This window comes from Bombyx mori, chromosome 26 (assembly GCF_030269925.1).
Source record: "Bombyx mori chromosome 26, ASM3026992v2".
NCBI classification, from domain to species: domain Eukaryota; kingdom Metazoa; phylum Arthropoda; class Insecta; order Lepidoptera; family Bombycidae; genus Bombyx; species Bombyx mori.
Window position 1 is genome coordinate 9826369 of NC_085132.1, and position 19002 is coordinate 9845370.

At 38.8% G+C, this 19002-nt stretch overlaps 1 protein-coding gene across 1 annotated transcript; it reads right to left on the reverse strand.

Moving 5' to 3' along the window:
- Positions 1-8: 8 nt before the first annotated feature.
- On the reverse strand, positions 9-18718 carry LOC101736081 (protein glass). Its single transcript, XM_062676253.1, has 10 exons — positions 18708-18718; positions 12342-12567; positions 10010-10200; positions 7467-7584; positions 4546-4680; positions 3772-4170; positions 2919-3136; positions 2367-2450; positions 1100-1204; positions 9-573 (listed from the first exon to the last, which is right to left on the reverse strand). The coding sequence occupies exons 1-10, from the start codon at positions 18716-18718 to the stop codon at positions 501-503; spliced, it is 1560 nt and encodes a 519-aa protein (XP_062532237.1). The 3' UTR covers positions 9-500.
- Between the last annotated feature and the right edge of the window lie 284 nt (positions 18719-19002).

The following is a 19002-nucleotide window of genomic DNA, read 5'->3' on the forward strand; positions in this document are numbered from 1 at the left end:
AAGGGCTGTCCTAAAACTTGTCGGAAATTCGACGCAAAACTTAGTCCGTAACATCGGTCGGCTGATTCCGCGATTCCGATTCGGTGGTATTGTAAAACAGTTATTATTGGGCTATTGGGCCCCCCTCAGAGGCACTAAAGCTAGCAAACCAGGAGGAGGCTGCTAATATTATCATACTGTTGAAGGTCCTTGTGTCTTAGAAATAGCCTTCAATAAAGGCCAACACATAAGCCTTTGGTAATCTTTATATTAAAATGCTTATGAAAGCTTAAAGATCGCAATAGACTCATAAAGTCATACTATTTCCATTCTATAGCCGAGATAAAAAAAATCTTATAAACAAAATGTCATTCACTTTTACAACCGTCTGCATTTTACATTCAGCCGTCTTTTTTGAGACGTCATATTTTTAATTGCACAGTTAATACAGTCACTAGGCTTTTTTTTTAATCCTCGCAGATTTACACGTATACGGCCGGGAAGCCGCATCTCTGTAGATGTCAGCCGAGCATCCCTGCCGACATGTTACCGTGGACTCGCATGTGACGGTTCAGATTGCCAGATTGCGAAAATCTAGAAAATTTAGAATGTTAAATACATGACATTTTTGTTAGATTAAAGGATCGTGGTGTTTCTAGGTACGTCTTAGTCAGGCTAGGATAGATGGACAAACTCAAGGCTGAACTTTGGTGGGAGGTTATTCACAGATTGCAGTAATCGACATGAAATTTAATATGTGTATGTACTCATTAAACCGTAATATCAAAATAGATTAGTAACAGCAAAATTAGATAGAGATGAAATACAAAGAACAAAGCCAGGGCATAACATTTCCAAAGAAAGCACATATAAATATTTTTATTAAAAAATTAGTCTATTTCAAATGAAGTTTCATGCTCAACTTACCATTTGAGAGTTTTAAATAATTTAATAATAATTTTATATTTTATATGCGGGCTTTAAATTAACGCAAATAAAGAATCTTTTAATTAAAGAACCCAATAATTTTAATCAAGTTTAAATGATCACGTAGCTCTCTAGTTTATCGTGGATGATTTAAAAACATAACTTGTTGAACGCCCGAAGCTAACGAACCTACCTCAATAAACAGAGTTTGCATTGATAAGGTTTCTCTCCGGAGTGTATCCGGAGGTGCTTGGTCAACGTCGAGCTATCTGAAAATGCTTTTTTGCATGATCTGCATCTGTAAGAGAACGGCGTATTATCTAGTAGCTTTCGTTAAGAATTAAAACCGGACAAGTTCAAGATAAAATGCGGTAAACGGAGTCCAAACAGTTTCCGACGTGACTGTCGCCATTCACAAGATACAAAGTCGAAGTTTTACTTTTGTAAGAAAAGAAGTGATCCTAAAAATTCGTATGTGTGTTTGCTATATGTTTGCCTCAATTTGTCTTTAAACAACAGTTGGAGTTTTAAAGATTTATTATCTTAAAATGTTCATTAAGTATCTACGTGTAATATTAGAACCGATTAAAATTTTGAATGCTCAATTTGAAAAGGTGATGATTTCTGCGATACAAACAGGCAGGATTTTGGTACTTACCCTTATCGACTGTATTTTAAAAATTAACACAAATTGAGGCAAACGTAAGCAAACACACATACGAATTTTTAGGAAAATAAAGAGCGGAAAGTTAGCGTGGTATGGACATGTGATGCGTAGAGAGAAGATGCATGTGACTAGGAGATGTATGGAAATGGTCGGGCACGGAAGAGGTCGACCAAAGAAAACAGGGATGGAGTGTGTGAATGACGATATGAGAGAGAAAAGTGAGTGCTGAGATGACGGCTGATAGAACAGAATGGAAGAGAAAAATAAATAATAGTTTAACAAAAATAACAATATACGCTTCTATAGAAAATCCAACTAAAAAATAGAAAATAAATTTTAATAAATTTGAATTAAAAATAGTGAAAGAAAAAATGATTTTATTTTATTGTAAAAAAAGCGTGGGGTGCATGGTAGTAGTGCTTATAAATATTTTATTAAGAGATATGAGTAGAAGGGTTATTCTGATAATATCCTGAAAAGCACCCCACGCTTTTTTTACAATAAAATCATTTTTTCTTACACTATTTTTAATTCAAATTTATTAGAATTTATTTTCTATATTTTAGTTGGATTTTCTATAAAGCGTATTTTGTTAGTTTTTTTAAACTATTATTTAATTTTAATTTTTTCGTTGAATTTCAATTTTTTCAATATTGAATTGTCATCGGTTCCTAATAAGTTTACCAAATTTCGAGTGAATCCGAGGTTTGGAAGGGGGGTCAAAATCATGTTTACCTTGGTGAAAAAAAAAAGAAAGAACAAAAACGCAGCATCGCATTAGCAGAAAACTTACTGATAGGGTCGCTCCCCTGAATGCGTCCGCATGTGTGTCGTCACGCTGGAGCTTTGGCTAAACCTTCGATCGCAGATAGGACATCTAGAAGTTTTCAACAAAGCTATTCATCACAGTTGCTTTGGCAGAATGATTTTTCTGTTTTTTTTTATTGCTTAGATGGGCGGATAAGCTCACAGCCCACCTGGTGTTAAGTGGTTACTGGAGCCCATAGACATCTGCGACGTTAATGCGCCACCCACCTTGAGATATAAGTTCTAAGGTATCAAGTTTTTTTTTTTTTTTATTGCCCTTGTAGGCAGACGAGCATACGGCCCACCTGATGGTGAGTGGTTACCGTCGCTCATGGACTTCAGCAATGCAAGGAGCAGAGCCAAGCCGGTGCCTATCGCTTGATACTCTCCACAAGCCTCGTTTGAAGAAGGACATGTCATAGCGCTCGGGAAACACCGTGGACGGGAGCTCATTCCAGAGCGGGATGGCACGTGGTAGAAAAGGTCTCTGGAAACGCACTATGGATGAACGTAGCGGTTCAGAATTCGCCAAATTTACCTGAAAGGCTTCTGTCCCGTATGCGTCCTGACATGAGCCGTCAAGTTAGCAGCCTGGGAGAAGCTCTTGTTGCAATCCCCACAGCGATACGGCCGCTCACCCGAATGCGTCCGAAGGTGGGTCTTCAAAGTGCTAGGCCGGGCGTAAGTCTTACCGCAAATACGACATAAGTTAGGCTTTTGTTCGTCGTCTTCCGAACATCCGCTTAAAGCTCCCACCTGATGATTTAAATTATTAGAAAGGTTTTTTTTATAATTTTATTTATTTATTACACTTAAGGTAAAATTTACTTTGGCGGACTTAATGCCCAAGACATTCTCTACCAATCAACCAAAGATAGTGCAGAGTAAATAATGGTAGATGCAATGAAATTTATATCAAATTACAAATACATACACAATATATCTATACGTATATACATATATACAAAAAATACATACATACATACATTATAATAATGTATACAGTATTAAAACGAATATATTAACAAGTAACTTCCTCTTAATATATTTTTTTCTTTTTTTTTATTGTGTAGATAGGTAGACGAGCTCACAGCCCACCTGGTGTTAAGTGCTTCCTGGAGCCCATAGACATCTACAACGTAAATGCGCCACCCATCTTGAGATATAAGTTCTAAGATCTCAGTATAGTTACAACGGCTGCCCCGCCCTACAAACCGAAAGGCACGGCAGAAATAGGCGGGGCGATGATTCCGTTAACTTTTCCAACAGCATTCGCCGAACCCTTAACTTGAATGCACACCGGTTAGTAATAGTCCTGATCTCGAGAGGTTTTATTTCGGAGGATTCGAAATTTCGGTTTTATATCAATGGAATTTTAGGACCAAACTAACCTGAACTTTCCCCGCGCTCACACAAGCAGAATAATCGTAGTCCTGTGGGTGCATTGATGTTTGGTGGTTCATTATGAACCCGCCTCCCGCACCCTGGTCTTTATGTCCTTCTTGCATGTATATCTTCGAAGGTGACCTCTTCATCGCTAGCGACTTCTGATTAGCGAAGTTCTGTTTTTGTTGGAATATCGCGTAGTTGTGATTTGTCTTCTGCGGGTTTTGGAGTATTGGCTTAAAGGTGGACGAGGCTGTTATCAGCGGATCGGATTGGTTGGGAGGTCGAAAATCTGCTGTAAAGGAATACGTGGCTGATGGATAGGAGTTGGGGCTGATCATGCTCTGCGTTTGCGGGTACACTACGTTCACGGAGGGCGTTGAAGGGTTTTGATTCCACTGTACCTGTAGATTAAATAAACTTGTAATACACTAATGTAAGCGATCGTGATGATGTTGTTGGGAGGTGGTAGGACCTCTTGTGAGTCCGCAAGGGTAGGCACCACCACCCCGCCTATTTCTGCCGTGAAGCGGTAATGCGTTTCGGTTTGAAGGATGGGGCAGCCGTTGTAACTATACTGAGACCTTAGAACTTATATCTCAAGGTGGGTGGAGCATTTACGTTGTAGATGTCTATGGGCTCCAGTAACCACTTAACACCAGGTGGGCTGTGAGCTCGTCCACCCATCTAAGCAATAAAAAAACAGATATTAGCAGCACCAAACGGCTAGAGTTTGGGATCCATAGCCTAGTCTCAGTCTAGTCCTAGCCTGTACTGACCTGTGAGCACAATTGGTCTGGAGGGCAGCCATGCATTGTCATATTCATTGACACGTTGACGCTCATGGTGGGAAAAAGTGGAGCGCCCCCATAATGCTCGTAATATGGGTACCCACCATTGCTGTTCACCATCACCTGTTGAAATTAGACATAGCTAGTGACGGTGAACTTTTAGCTCTTCGTAATGTTTTTAACATTAAAAGTCACTAGTTTTACGGAAAAGATATTAAAATATAAGGTGACCAATGAAATTGTCTTGTAATATACGGAAATTTAAAGTTTTTTTTTATATCTAGCAATCAAAATATGCACCTATGATATCGATGCACCTCTACCAGTGCATTCGTAATTTCTCACTGCCATTCTTGAAGAAGTCAAGTGCACGAGAGCGAGCTAACTCTTCTAAGGCATTCTGTCCTACTTCTCGGGTATTGAATTTTTACCCTAATATGAAAAGAAATTGTTCAATGTTGTGTTTGGAATGAGTGGAAGTCTTTTGACACGGGTTCTTGTAAGTACGGTGGATCACGCAAACCTCCCAATCCGCTTGTAGCGACTAACGTCCTACCCTTTAAGGGTAAGTTGTCGTTGGGAGCATTCTCGAGGTGCCACCAAGCTCTAACTAACCCGATGATCGCTTATGTTTATAAAAGAGATGCATTTTTCATCATTACGGACAATGTGGGTCAACATCCCTTTCTGTGATTGCTAAGCAAAGCAAGGCGTACCCTAAGATATTGGTCGAAATATACAGAAAAACCTGTGCAATCTCGATATAACAAATCGGAACTTTTATTTTAGATCTTTTAAACGGGAACAATTCTGTCATACATTATTTTAGCGAAACTTTAACCGTTTCCACAGCGCTCGCAGCGGAAGCTCTCAAAAGAGACAAATGACCCCAATTTTGAAACATTCTTTATTGGTGCTCCGCTTGTATTGGCCTTAGCGTGATGTTATAAATGAGCTATCTCATACTGAAAGAATTTTTCAAATCGGACTAGTAGTTCTTGAGATTAGCGCGTTCAAACAAACAAACTTTTCAGCTTTTTAGTATAGATATAGATTGACTGTTAAGGACAATTCAAAGGGATTACGAAAAATTTGTTAAATCGAGCACGTCGTTATATTGAGGTTCGTTATATTAAGGTTGCACTTTATTAGTTAATATATTATATCACACTTAGGTCTATATATTTGGTTATTTATAAACTACCTTCGATCGAGCATACAATTAGGTACACAATTAATTTAAATTAGTAAAGACAAGAGTGTGATATTAGTAGTAATAGAGTAGTAATAGTATCATTCCAATAACAGGATCCTAAAGGATTTAGTTCAAATAAATCCATACATATATAAATAATGGCTTTTGTGAGTCCGTACTACTGCATAGTATCATCCGTTCTGGTTTGAAGACTTGGGACCAGTTTCAAGTGGATGGCGGCATTTACGTTATCGATGTCTGATGGCTCCGGTAACCACTTAACACCAGGTGGATCGCGACTTCATTCACCTGTATAAGCAAAAAAAAAAATCTTGTCCCAACTGAATGACCATCAGTACAGAGCTCAAAAAACCAGACTTAAGCCCAATCTAGAGTCTAAATAAGGCGGTAAACTTAGAATTGATAGGGCGCCTTATTGATAGCTCGCTCAGGTATATAGCACTACCCTGTTTACTGGTGGTAGGAGGTCTTGTGAGCCCACGCGGGTAGATACCACCACCCTGCCTATTTCTGCCGTGAAGCAGTAATGCGTTTCGGTTTGAATGGTGGGGCAGCCGTTGTAACTATACTGAGACCTTAGAACTCATATCTCAAGGTATGTGACGCATTTACGTTGTAGATGTCTATGGTCTTCGGTAACCACTTGACAACAGGTGGGCTGTGAGCTCGTCCATCCATCTAAGCAATAAAAAAATGCTTCATGTCTCGCTCATATACCTAAATAACGGTTGTCGCGTCACTCAAACGCCTTCTTCTTCGCCTCAGAAACAAGCCGCCTACTTATTCAGCTTCATTATACGGCCCAATATTAGTAGAGAAAATCAGTTCCGATACCTATTTCTTATCGACTTATGAGAGAATAAAGTCAATGATAATTTAGATGTTCAATCATAAGACCTCTCAAATCCTTTCCGAATATTTCAGTAGGTATATATTAATACGTGAAGCAAAAACTTTGTACCTATCCCTTTTTACGAAAATTGCGCGGACGGAGGAGTATGAAATTTTCCACACTTATAGAGAATATAGAGAAGAATTGCACAATGCTAATATTTTTTTTTAAATAATGCATAAAAGATACATTAAATCAATAGTGAAAACATTACACACACTACATACCATGTATTTGACGCACACACGCATGCATGCTATTTATTTATTGTCAAACTTTTGTTCTTGACGTCTGTGGTCAAATTGAGAATAGATTAAATATTGTTTGTCTTTATTAATATTTTTTTATAGTGTAGCCATGGCGAAATTTGTTATTATAAAAATATAAAATACAATCATAATAGTGTACAAACTTACAATTCCAATGAATTATAGTCGAATTTCGACTACTGCGGGACCTCTAGTATCAAAAGTTTCGCATTCAATCTAAATAATGAAGCCACGATCAAATATTTTAACTTCAAGTAAAAGATTTCGAACACAAACGGAAACTAAATCTGGTATTCAAAACGAAAACGAAGCCATAATAATGTCATATTCCATAATATTAATTACAATTTTCAGAAACCTATTCAACTAACCCCTGTTTTCTATATAGATCTAAAACTCCCCTTTTTCAGGGGACGCCAATACGAATTAATGTAGAACTGATAAAGATGGAAGACGAATGGGAATTGTCAAACGATTATTGGTCTCGCTTGTTCGATTGGCGGAATGACAGGGGCGAGAGAGATGGTCCTACCTGTGGGTGTACAGCTTCGGAGGCGCAGTCTCCGTGGACGACCGCGTGCTTGAGTGAGAGGAGGACGTCGGCAGCCTCACCCCCGCCCCTCTCTCGGCACTCCCCCCCGTTGTTCCTGCTGCGATGAAAAATTGATTTCTGCTCTATTGTGTTATAATGTCAGACATAAATTGATCAGTTGATCGCCTTGCCTATTTCTTGCCTTGCAATCTGCGTTATGACCTGACGATGTATACAAGGGTTGTTCTCAATTTTGCGGCCAAAAAAGTAATGATTTCATGAATATAACTTTCTCTAATTTTCAATTTTTTTTGTATTTAGGTATTTTCAGAATAAAAAATGCTTCATCACAATCAAGTCAATCACTCATTTACTGATAATATTACATAATATTCATTTTTATTATTTTTCATTTTACGCATTTGATAACGTCGACACGGATGATAATTTAAATAGGAACTTAAAAGCTTAGTACCTATAAATCTTCTTAGAATTCTTTTGTTTTTAATAATGTTCTAATATCCAGTTCGTTTTCCTTTATTATTTTATTGTATTATATACTGATTAAATACAATTGCCGAATTTCAACACGCATTACTAGAAAAATAGCAAACAAGTTAAAATTTGAATTTCGAACTGGTGACATAAATGAGATTTGGGGGGATAGTTTTTAATGTGTAACTCCTAATTTACCAGTGTTTACGAATATATAGTTATAGAATCACGTGCCTGTTGTCATGACTACAAATTTACTGTACTTATAATTATGATAACATTAAGGTTATGAGAATTAAATCAAATAACTCGCTTTTGGGCCTAAATTTGAAAACGACCCACAAATAGGTTTAACAATAATATGTTGTGTCAAGGTAATAAATAGCTTATCGCAAGGCGGGCCCAGATCTGATCTCCTCTATGAACTCTATAAAATAAACGTTTTATGATTGTATCTATATCGAGAGGTCAAATGATATTTGGTTTGAGCGACATTTTTGCAATGTTACAGCCATTTAAACTCTAAAATTTGGAAAGAATATCATAAAAAAAACTTCTTCGGCTATTTAAACGGAGTAAACTTAATTGAAGTTCAATTAAAAACATCGAATTAATAATACTAATCTATATATATAAAAATGAATTGCTGTTCGTTAGTCTCGCTAAAACTCGAGAACGGCTGGACCGATTTGGCTAATTTTGGTCTGGAATTATTTGTGGAAGTCCAGAGAAGGTTTAAAGGGTAGACAAATATGAAAATGCTCGGAATTAAATAAAAATAACCTTTTTTTTTTCGTGTGTTTATTTATCGACTGAGGCACCACGAAGTCTGCCGGGTCAGCTAGTACAAAATAAAACGGACCTTTAATTATAAAGATAACTGTCGCGTATCAAACAAAATGTCGCTTAAACCAAATACCCTTTAACCCCTCGACATGTATAATATTATTATGAGAAAACTTAACGTATTTCGTATAACGTATTTCCTATATTAACATTAACATTAACTGCTGTGATACAAAAATATTATGAAGCTTGATATTAATTTTATATTTTATATTCGCAACCATATTTATTTAGAAAATGAGTAAAACAGCTATTGGCAGTAATTTGACTGAGTTTTTTTCCCCTGCCTATGCTAATAGCCTTGCGAGGCTATTTCAGCTTCACCCTAGCATGTAGGTGAACTCAAACTCGTCGCGGTGTTGGGGCAGGACCTCTCTTTGAGGGCTATCGTCGCCCGTATGGTAGAGGACCGGAGTTCGTGGGAGGCCATGGCTGGGTTCTGTGACTTGGTCATGGCGCTTCGTGAGGCTGAGGAGCGCGAAAGGGAATGGGATCCCTCTTCGGCTTCTCAGCGCAGAAGGCGGGGTGGACGGCGCGTGCGAGAGGCCGCCGCTCAGCCCTCGTAGGGACTATCGAGTGCCGGGTGCGGGGGCTCCCGGCACTCGACTGTTGGTCCGGTGGTGAAGCGGTGCAAGGTGGCTCCTGTGCGCCGCTCACGGTGTGTCGCCCGAGACGAGGTTCTACGGGATTTTCCCGGGGATGAAATCCCGTCTTAACATTAGTACGGGTACCGCCTAAGGCGAGACATTCGGCGCGCATCGCGGTACCGTAAGTTTCGTGTAGTCGGTGTGGTGGAGCTCGATGGGGTTTAGTCGGTAGTCGTTCTGCGGGGCAAGTGCTTCGCGCGCCTTTTTCAAGGCGTAGTCTCCTGTGAGAAATTGGGGGAGATGAAGGACCTCGGCCCTTCTCTTCTCCCCTTCTTCCTCTCAGGGGGCGCCGGAGTCCGACATAGCCCGGTTCGTTACCCCCCTCGACCGGGTATCCGTAAATGGATTCCCCAGCGTTAAAAAAAAAAAAAAAAAAAAAAAGGTGAACTCAAACTGGAAGTATTACTAACACTGGCCCTAGCAAGAGCAGTAGGTACTTCACAGAATCTACCACAGGATCGGAAACGCGACCCACTGAGAAGATCCGGCGAGAACTTCAGTGGGCTTTGTCTATGAGTAGTGACACAATACAATGGCAATTTTATAGCAACTTACTTGTACCCCGGACAGGGGGAGAAGGGGAAGAGCGACGGCAGGGGGTCCAGTTCGAGCGGGGGCAGGGAAAACGATCCCATGTCCTCGGAGGGCCAGCCTTCGTTTACGTCCAGCACATCGCAAGGCGCGATAGCATCTCCGAGCGCATTCAGCTCCTCCCCATTATCCGGACAGCAACCCTCGTTCTCTTGCTAAGTACAATTAGAAGGTTCGTTAGTGTTAAACTAAGCGAATTAATATTTGGGAAACGCGCAATGTAGGTACTACTGAAAACTGCTTTTTTTTTCTTTTACCTTAGCTGATAGCCTTAAGAGGCTATTTCAGCGTAACCTTAACTAGTAGATGAGCTTACGGGGCTCAAACCTGACGACGTTGCTAACACAAACCCCAGCAAGAGCCGTGCTTCGCAGAATCTACCACCGGATCGGAAACGCGACCCACTGAGAAGATCCGGCGAGAAACTCAGTGGGCTGTGTCTATGGCGTTAATTCTCTTGTCGAGCCCTTCGTCGCAAGCGACGGGTTCGACGAGGACGGTGACCGGTGCTTGTGGTGCCTAAAAGCACCGTTAATGGATCGGGAGGATCCGTAATGACGTGTTTTGGGCGACATCGATTGTTTACCATTCGTGAAAACTGCGCGTATGCTACATTACGAGTTTTCTAAAGACCGTAAATCCGGCACATCAACTGTCCTTTTTTTATTACGTACAGTGGACAGATGATGAAGGTAGTTGATAGACATATCACAACGTGAATGACCTTGAGATATAAAAAAAATTGACGTCTACCGACCAGCTTTAAATGTATTTTGTGTGAAATTTTAAAAACGTTGTTAGGTCAAGTGTTATTTATTGAATATGTTGTTTTATTATCACGTGTCTTCGTTTAAACCCTGCTTAATATGTAATAATTGTAATATTTAGCATCTTAATCTTCTGGCTGAATCAATTGAATGCTTTGCTTATTTTGCAAGTGTTCAGTCTTCAGCAATCATAGATGATAGATGCATCAATTAACTTTTTTTTTTTTTTTTTTTAATGGCAATTTGTCTATTTACATTCAAGAATCGTTATCTCTGTTTTATTTTAAATCGGTTAAAAGATGTCAATTCAAAAGGGCATTGGAATCGCGGACTAGACTTAGTGTAATATGAAATACTCTCTGTTTGTCAAGTGTCTTTTTATAAATATTGACAAATCGCCGGTTAGTGTAATATAAAATAGTGTTTATTTGTTAGATTTCTTAATAAATGTTAACGTGCTTGTAAACTTCACCGTCAAGCTCTAGAACTTATTTTTGAGTTTGGGACAAAATTCTCTTACTCCTTCTAATTTATATTGCACTCTCGAACGCTGACGTCATTGTACAAAATAGTGCACTCTGATAAAATTGAAACTATTAAGATTCACTTGTTGAATAATAAATTTCAATTTTTTTTTTAGTTCCTCACTTGTATCTATTGTTAAAAATATTATCTATACAAAATAAGCACGCGGACAACCTAAATAAAATTGTACAAACGAACATATTCAAATAGTAATAGAACATATTCAAATAGTAATAGAACATATTCAAATAGTAATAGAACATATTCAAATAATCGAGTAGATTGCAGATTTATTTTGTTATCACCTCATTTAGGGAATGACATTCGAAGTTATGTAAACAATATAAGATTATCTAATCTATTTTTACTGGTGGTAGGAGCTCTTGTGAGTCCGCACGGGTAGGTACCACCACCCTGCCTATTTCTACCGTGAAGTAGTGATGCGTTTCGGTTTGAAGGGTGGGGCTGCCGGAGTAACTATACTGAGACCTTAGAACTTATATATCAAGGCGCATTTACGTTGTAGATGTCTATGGGCTCCAGTAACCACTTAACACCAGGTGGGCTGTGAGCTCGTCCATCCATCTAATCAATAAAAAAATGCGATGGAAAAATGTGAATTCTGCGAAGTCTATGTATTATAGTTCGAGCTACACTATATGAAGCGTAGTGAACGTGCAAATCTATATATATAAAAATGAATTGCTGTTCGTTAGTCTCGCTAAAACTCGAGAACGGCTGGACCGATTTGGCTAATTTTGGTCTTGAATTATTTGTGGAAGTCCAATGAAGGTTTAAAAGGTAGATAAATATGAAAATGCTCGGAATTAAATAAAAAAATAACAATTTTGTTTTTCCTTTGATGTGTCCCCCGTCGGACGGATTCCTTTTGTTTGTTTTAAGTATTATTTTATACAAAAGTTTAGGTCTTTTGTTTATCGATTGACGCACTACGAAGTCTGCCGGGTCAGCTAGTTTTGAATAGGTAAATCTGTAGTCCGTACCTGACAGCACTGGTCTTCTCTTGGCTGTTGACAGTGGCACGGCTGCAGCGGATCGTAGCAGAGGCCACCGCCGCAGCATTCCCCCGCCTCATACTGCGGATTGTTCGGCATATAGCACTCCATGGCGCCGCCTTCTCGCGCATGATCATACGAACTGGGCGGAGCCTCGGTCCATTGTGATGCTGTTAGAGCAATTTCCGGCGTTTGTAATCTCGGGTCGGCATGGCTGGAAATAAATTAATTTAAATTGATTAAGTATTTTATTTTTTTGCGGTCGACTCCAGTGCTCCAATGCTAATGCTACATCTTGCTGAAGTCACAACCATAAAATTAATAAAATAATAGTTTAAAAAAACTAACAAAATTCGCTTTTATAGGAAATCATTTTTTCTTACACTATTTTTAATTCAAATTTATTAACAAAAAAAAAACTATTTTCAATTGGATTTTCTATAAAAGCGTATTGTGTTTAGTTTTTTTAAGCTATTATTTATTTTCAATTTTTTAGTTAAATTTCAATTCTTTTAATATTTTGTTTTTAAATATTTTTTTAATTATTGAATTGTCATCGCTCCTTAATAAGTATACAAAATTTCGAGTTAATCCGACGTTTTGAAGGGATCAAAATCATGTTCAAAGATTCCGTTATACATACGTTTGAAGCTAATAAAAAGCGTTTTAAAAAAGATTAGATACTAAACAATTTGGTTTAAAATAACACTGTTATAATATCTTTGACATAATTTTTAATAGTCGACGTATCTAATGAGAGAGACGCATGGCGTAAATTTGTTTTCGCTTTGTCCATTTCTTAATACGATGTCTCGTATATTTTACAGTCATCGTGGCAAAGGAAGACAGAAGTATTAATTTAAATCGTTTTTTATAATTGAGCTGTTACAGTTTCTTAGCAAACGATTTTTATGTTTTGTTGTGTTCCTTGATGCCGCTCAACGAGGAATGACCTAATTAAAACCTAACCTAATTAACTATGTATTATTTTAATAAAAATGTACTTTATTTAAAATGCACATTCGCCGGCCAATATTTTAGTTTTAGTGATTTAAATATAATTAGAAGTCAACCATATTGATCCTATTCATAACTGTCTATCCAACTATTAACTAGAACTAATGTATATTCAATTTTAGTCGGATTTGGCTTGAATGAAAATTATTGTTAAAATAAATAAAATTAAATAAATTAAATTAAATAAATAAGATATTTTACAATTTAAAGAGTGAATTCCGTTAGTACATAGATAATTTTCTTGAATTGCCTATTTTAGTGAAATAATTACGCTTAGAGTATTTATCTTTTCATTTTTAACAAGTTATTATGGCTTAGTTACGAGGCCTTTAAGCCTATATACCTAGTCTTATATTTTCTTATTATATTCTGTTATAATATTATTCTTATTATTTATTCATATTAATATTATTTTAATATTATTAATTTAGTATTTAATTAATTTATTTTCTTATTATTAACGTAGCACATGTAATTTAATGTAATGTAATATTATTATTGCGTAATTTATAAGTCACATGTCATATGTCAAACTTTAGGCCTTTTCGATACTTTGTCGCGCCTTTTTCGCCTTGTAGTCATATGAAAAATGATATGAAGCGAAATGAGATGGTGTAACTTGAAACTCTAATTAATGGGCATAAAATTAAATGAAACGATTATGAAGTCGTCGTGGCCTAAAGAATAAGACGCCCGGTGCATTCGTATCAGGCAATGCAACGATGTTCGAATCCCGCAGGAAGGTACCTAAAGATTTTTAAATGAAATTCGTGCTTAACAAATTTTCACGATTTTTTTGTTTTTTTATTGCTTAGATGGGTGGACGAGCTCACAGCCCACCTGGTGTTAAGTGGCTACTGGAGCCAATAGACATCCACAACGTAAATGCGCCACCCACCTTGAGACATAAGTTCTAAGATCTCGACTATAGTTACAACGGCTGCCCTACCCTTCAGACCGAAACGCATTACTGCTTCACGGCAGAAATAGGCGGGGCGGTGGTACCCACCCGCGCGGACTCACAAGAGGTCCTACCAACAGTAAACGTTGTAAGTTGACTCCCACAGTGAAAGATTAACATAGTGTAATAAAAATCATACCCGCAAAATCATAATTTGCGATGAAGATTTCTGCATGAAGCAATTCCGCGTACCGATTAGAAAGACAGTCATTTTTTTTATTGCTTAGATGGGTGGACGAGCTCACAGCCCACCTGGTGTTAAGTGGCTACTGGAGCCCATAGACATCCATAACGTAAATGCGCCACCCACCTTGAGATATAAGTTCTAAGATCTCAGTATAGTTACAACGGCTGCCCTACCCTCCAGACCGAAACGCATTACTGCTTCACGGCAGAAATAGGCAGGGTGGTGGTACCTACCCGTGCGGACTCACAAGAGGTCCTACCACCAGTAATAATTACCACTAATAATATGACATTGTGTGGTAATTAAGATTTCGACTCCACGTCTCAAAATCGGTGGCGACATCATGGTGTGGCATACCTATATCAGTTACAATTAAAAATTAATAAGAGTTGGGTTAGACTTTTATTAGATCACTTATCGGATGGACCGACGACCTGTGTGCTTAGTGTGCGAGTTTTTTAACGTTCTCGATAGCGTAAAAGTTAGCTCATATAGTATAGTATTTTGAACAGTTTAAAAACTAAAAAATACACTTAATTACTAATTACGGAACTAAAAGTTATTTTCATTGTTTCATCGTCTGCCTGTATTATTAAGCAAACGGTTCGTCAATATTGGATCAAACACACCAACTTAATCATATTGTAGACTAAATCGTCTCGACGGCTAGTCCCGTCGGACGGATTTTAAGGATTAGTATATTAAACAAAGGGTCTCTGGTTTCTAGATTATATTCTACTAACGACCCGCCCTCGCTTCGCTTCGGAAACTGTAATTTATTATTGATTTCTCCACAATTTAATGGATGTTATTATACATATAAACCTTCCTCTTCAATCACTCTATCTATTAAAAAAAACCGCATCAAAATCCGTTGCGTAGTTTTAAAGATTTAAGCATACATAGGGATGGATATAGAGACAGAGAAAGCGACTTTGTTTTATACTATGTAGTGATGTTAAAGTATGACTTAGTTGTGTGTATGGTTTAATTTATAACCTAAATTATAGACATTGGACTATTTTTTTTACAAATTAAGCAATGCTTTACAAATTAATTAAGTGAAGATTTTATTTTTTTATTGCCCTTGTAGGCAGACGAGCATACGGCCCACCTGATGGTGAGCGGTTAGCATCGCCCATGGACTTCAGCAATGCCAGGGGTAGAGGCAAACCGCTGCCTACCGTATAGGTACCGCACATATAGGTTATAAATAGATTTGTGAATGTTAGGATTTAATGATGATCCAATCGTTTGGTCATTCGTGGTGCATGTACAATTTGGTATCTATTGCAGATTAAATCTATTCTAATATTATAAAGCTGAAGAGTTTGTTTGTTTGAACGCCCTAATCTCAGGAGCTACTGGTCTGATTTGAAAAGTTCTTTCAGTGCTAGATACCTCATTTATTTAGGAAGGCTATAGGCTATAATAATATAACATCGCGCTAAGACCAATACAAGCGGAGCACCAATAAGGAATGTTTCAAAATCGGGGATTTTTTCCCTTTTGAGAGCTTCCGCTGCGTGCGCTGCAGAAACGATTAAAGTTTCGCTAAAATAATGTATGACAGAATTGTTCCCCTTTAAAAGATCTAAAAAAAGTCCGCGACAGCATATGTCTATATGTTAAGGTTGGCTCACTATAACGTTTTTTATGCTAACCAAATTTGTTCTAAAATAAAGCATTATTTGTGAACTATTCCACGCGGACGAAGTCGCGGGCAAAAGCTAGTAATATAAAAAGTAAAAAGCTGGGAACCACGCACGAATCACGCACGTGTCGTCCGGTCCCAAATTAGGTTTGTCTGTGTTATGGCTACCAGAGATTGACATACACGTTACGGCTAATGCTATTACTAGGCCTTTATAGGGAGACGAAGTTACGTCCATCTGATGGTGAGTAATTAGTATAGTTCAAGGACATCAGGAATGCCAGGGGCACAGTCAATCCGTTGTCTACCCCCGAATAATCTCCGCGAACCGTTTTAAATCGCTTTCACTCTTGACATATCGTGGTCATCAATCCGGGTGGTAGACCGCTTCCAATATGTCACCATTCCTCACGTACCGCGGTCCTTCTTGTACCTTCGTTAATGGAACTGCTTAGAGCTGCCTTTATTTCATCATGCCTTGCACCACAAGGCGCAACTGAGTCGTCACCCCGACGCGGCACATGTCCGAAGAAATTGAGAATGCGACCCTGAACGATGGAGGGTATATGTTACTTGTCACTCTCCTTCTCCTTCTTCAATCGATCGCTAATTGCTGAGCATCGTGATGCGACCGGCTGTGACCTCTTTTGTGATCTGTAGCCACTTACGTCAGTCAGTGACACATAATCTTCTATCTTCTATATATATAAAAATGAATTGCTGTTCGTTAGTCTCGCTAAAACTCGAGAACGGCTGGACCGATTTGGCTAATTTTGGTCTTGAATTATTTGTGGAAGTCCAGAGGTTTAAAAGGTAGATAAATATGAAAATGATCGGAAATAACAGTTTTGATTTCCCTTTGATGTGTCCCCCGTCGGGCGGATTCCTTTTGTTTGTTTTAACTTTATTTTGTGCAAAAGCTTAGGTCTTTTATTTATCGATTGAGGCACTACGAAGATAGCCGGGTCAGCTAGTACGTACTAAACAAATGTTCACGATTGACTTCCACGGTGAAGGAATAAGATCGTGTAATAAAAATCAAAAACGCAAAATTATAATTTGCGTAATTACTGGTGGTCGGACCTCTTGTGAGTCCGCACGGGTAGGTACCACCACCCATCAAACCGAAACGCATTACTATGCGTTTCGGTTTGATGGGTGGGGCAGTCGTTATAACTATACTGAGACCTTAGAACTTATATCTCAAGGTGGGTGGCGCATTTACGTGGTAGATGTTTATGGGCTCCAGTAACCACTTAACACCAGGGGGGCTGTGAGCTCGTCCCCCCATCTAAGCAATAAAAAAACAGAACTAGAAGAAACACGTCTCTGTTATTGGTACTGATCAAAGTTTCATTCAGTTACCCGCGTACGAGAATTTTTAATTCACATGATTTTGTCATTGACACCACAGTCGCTGACTATATTCCATTATTTAATTACACATGTAAGTTAACTTTAATTTTGAAACAGTTAAAATTAGATTCAAAAATGACCGCGACACAGCCAAGCTGTTAACGCTACTCGGAATGATAAAGTCAATACAAAATCGCTTGTAAAGGTCTTGAATAACAATCTTTTCGATATAGTCTGTACCTAGCTGTAACATTTGTAAATTTTTTTTAATCATCCTTTTTTTTCGTCTCGTTGATCGTTGATATAGGCCACGGGAACCCACTTAATTCCTCTTTTTTTTAGGATTGAGGGATTACTGGTGGCCCGGAGGCCTTTCCAGTTCCACCAGGACAGGTGGGCGAGCAAAGGCTCAGCCAGGAGGGGTGGGATTTGCTAACAGCTGCCCGAGCGCCTCCGAAGGAGACCTAACAACTCAAGAGCAGCTGCCTCGTTAATGAATGTACTACCGGATCGGAATCGCGAACATAATTCTCACTCTGTACGTAGGCATATATGTACTTATTATAGGTACGAATAAATGAATAAAAATAATTATTATTTAGGTAAAGCTACTTATAAATAGAAAATCTGCGTTAGCTCACCGCCGGTTGGCAGAGTTCCCAGAAGGCTGGCAGCATTTCCACGCTGGATAGCAATGCTAATTCTTTGTGCAAAATATGTACCGGCCTTCTGGTCTCCCGAGGCCTCAAAAAGTTTTTTTTTAAGGTCCTTAAAAAAGCTTTTAGCAGATGGGCCCCAGGTGCCCAAAGTTTCCACCCCAAACGGAACAAAAATGAAATCTTTAGAGAGATTTTCATATTTCCGTCGTTTGAGGCCTTCAGCCGTTGAAGCAGCGCTGCTAGCGTTAGAATTAGTCCCAGGAAGATGTGTCGGTGCCATGGTATCTACACAAGTCGCATCCCTAACGAGTGACCGACGCATCTTCCAGGGAATTATCGACATACCGTCTGGTCTCTTACCATCGCTTCGCACCAAACCATTCGGTTCTTGAATGGCTGGCATAAATATAGGTACTAATTTTTTTCCGGATACTCGTAACACAACATAAAACTCTAGCTCGAAACTGTCGAACGATGAAAGCTAATAAATAAATGCCTGTTTATTTCCTGTATTACTAACTGGTATGCCATTTTCGAGTGGCTGGTCATTCAGGGCTGGTGCGTTTTTTTTTCTACCTATGCTGATAGCCTTGAGAGGCTATTTCAGTTTCGCCCTAACGTGTAGGTGAGCTCACGGGGCTCAAGCCGGAGTGTTGCTAACACTGGCCCTAGCAAAAGCAGTGCTTCGTAGAATCTACCGCCGGATCGGAAACGCGACCCACTAAGAAGATCCGGCGAGAAATTCAGTGGGCTGTGTCTATGGGTTAATTCGCGTATCGAGCCCTTCGTCGCAAGCGACGGGTTCGATGGGGACG

Excerpts from the sequence above, each read along its gene's own strand:
- LOC101736081 (XM_062676253.1), bottom strand. Across the intron at positions 10,201-12,341 it reads GAGAAGACCAGTGCTGTCAG|CAAGAGAACGAGGGTTGCTG; the intron begins GTACGGACTACA and ends AATTGTACTTAG. Across the intron at positions 574-1,099 it reads TGCAAACTCTGTTTATTGAG|ATTTTCGCAATCTGGCAATC; the intron begins GTAGGTTCGTTA and ends TAAATTTTCTAG.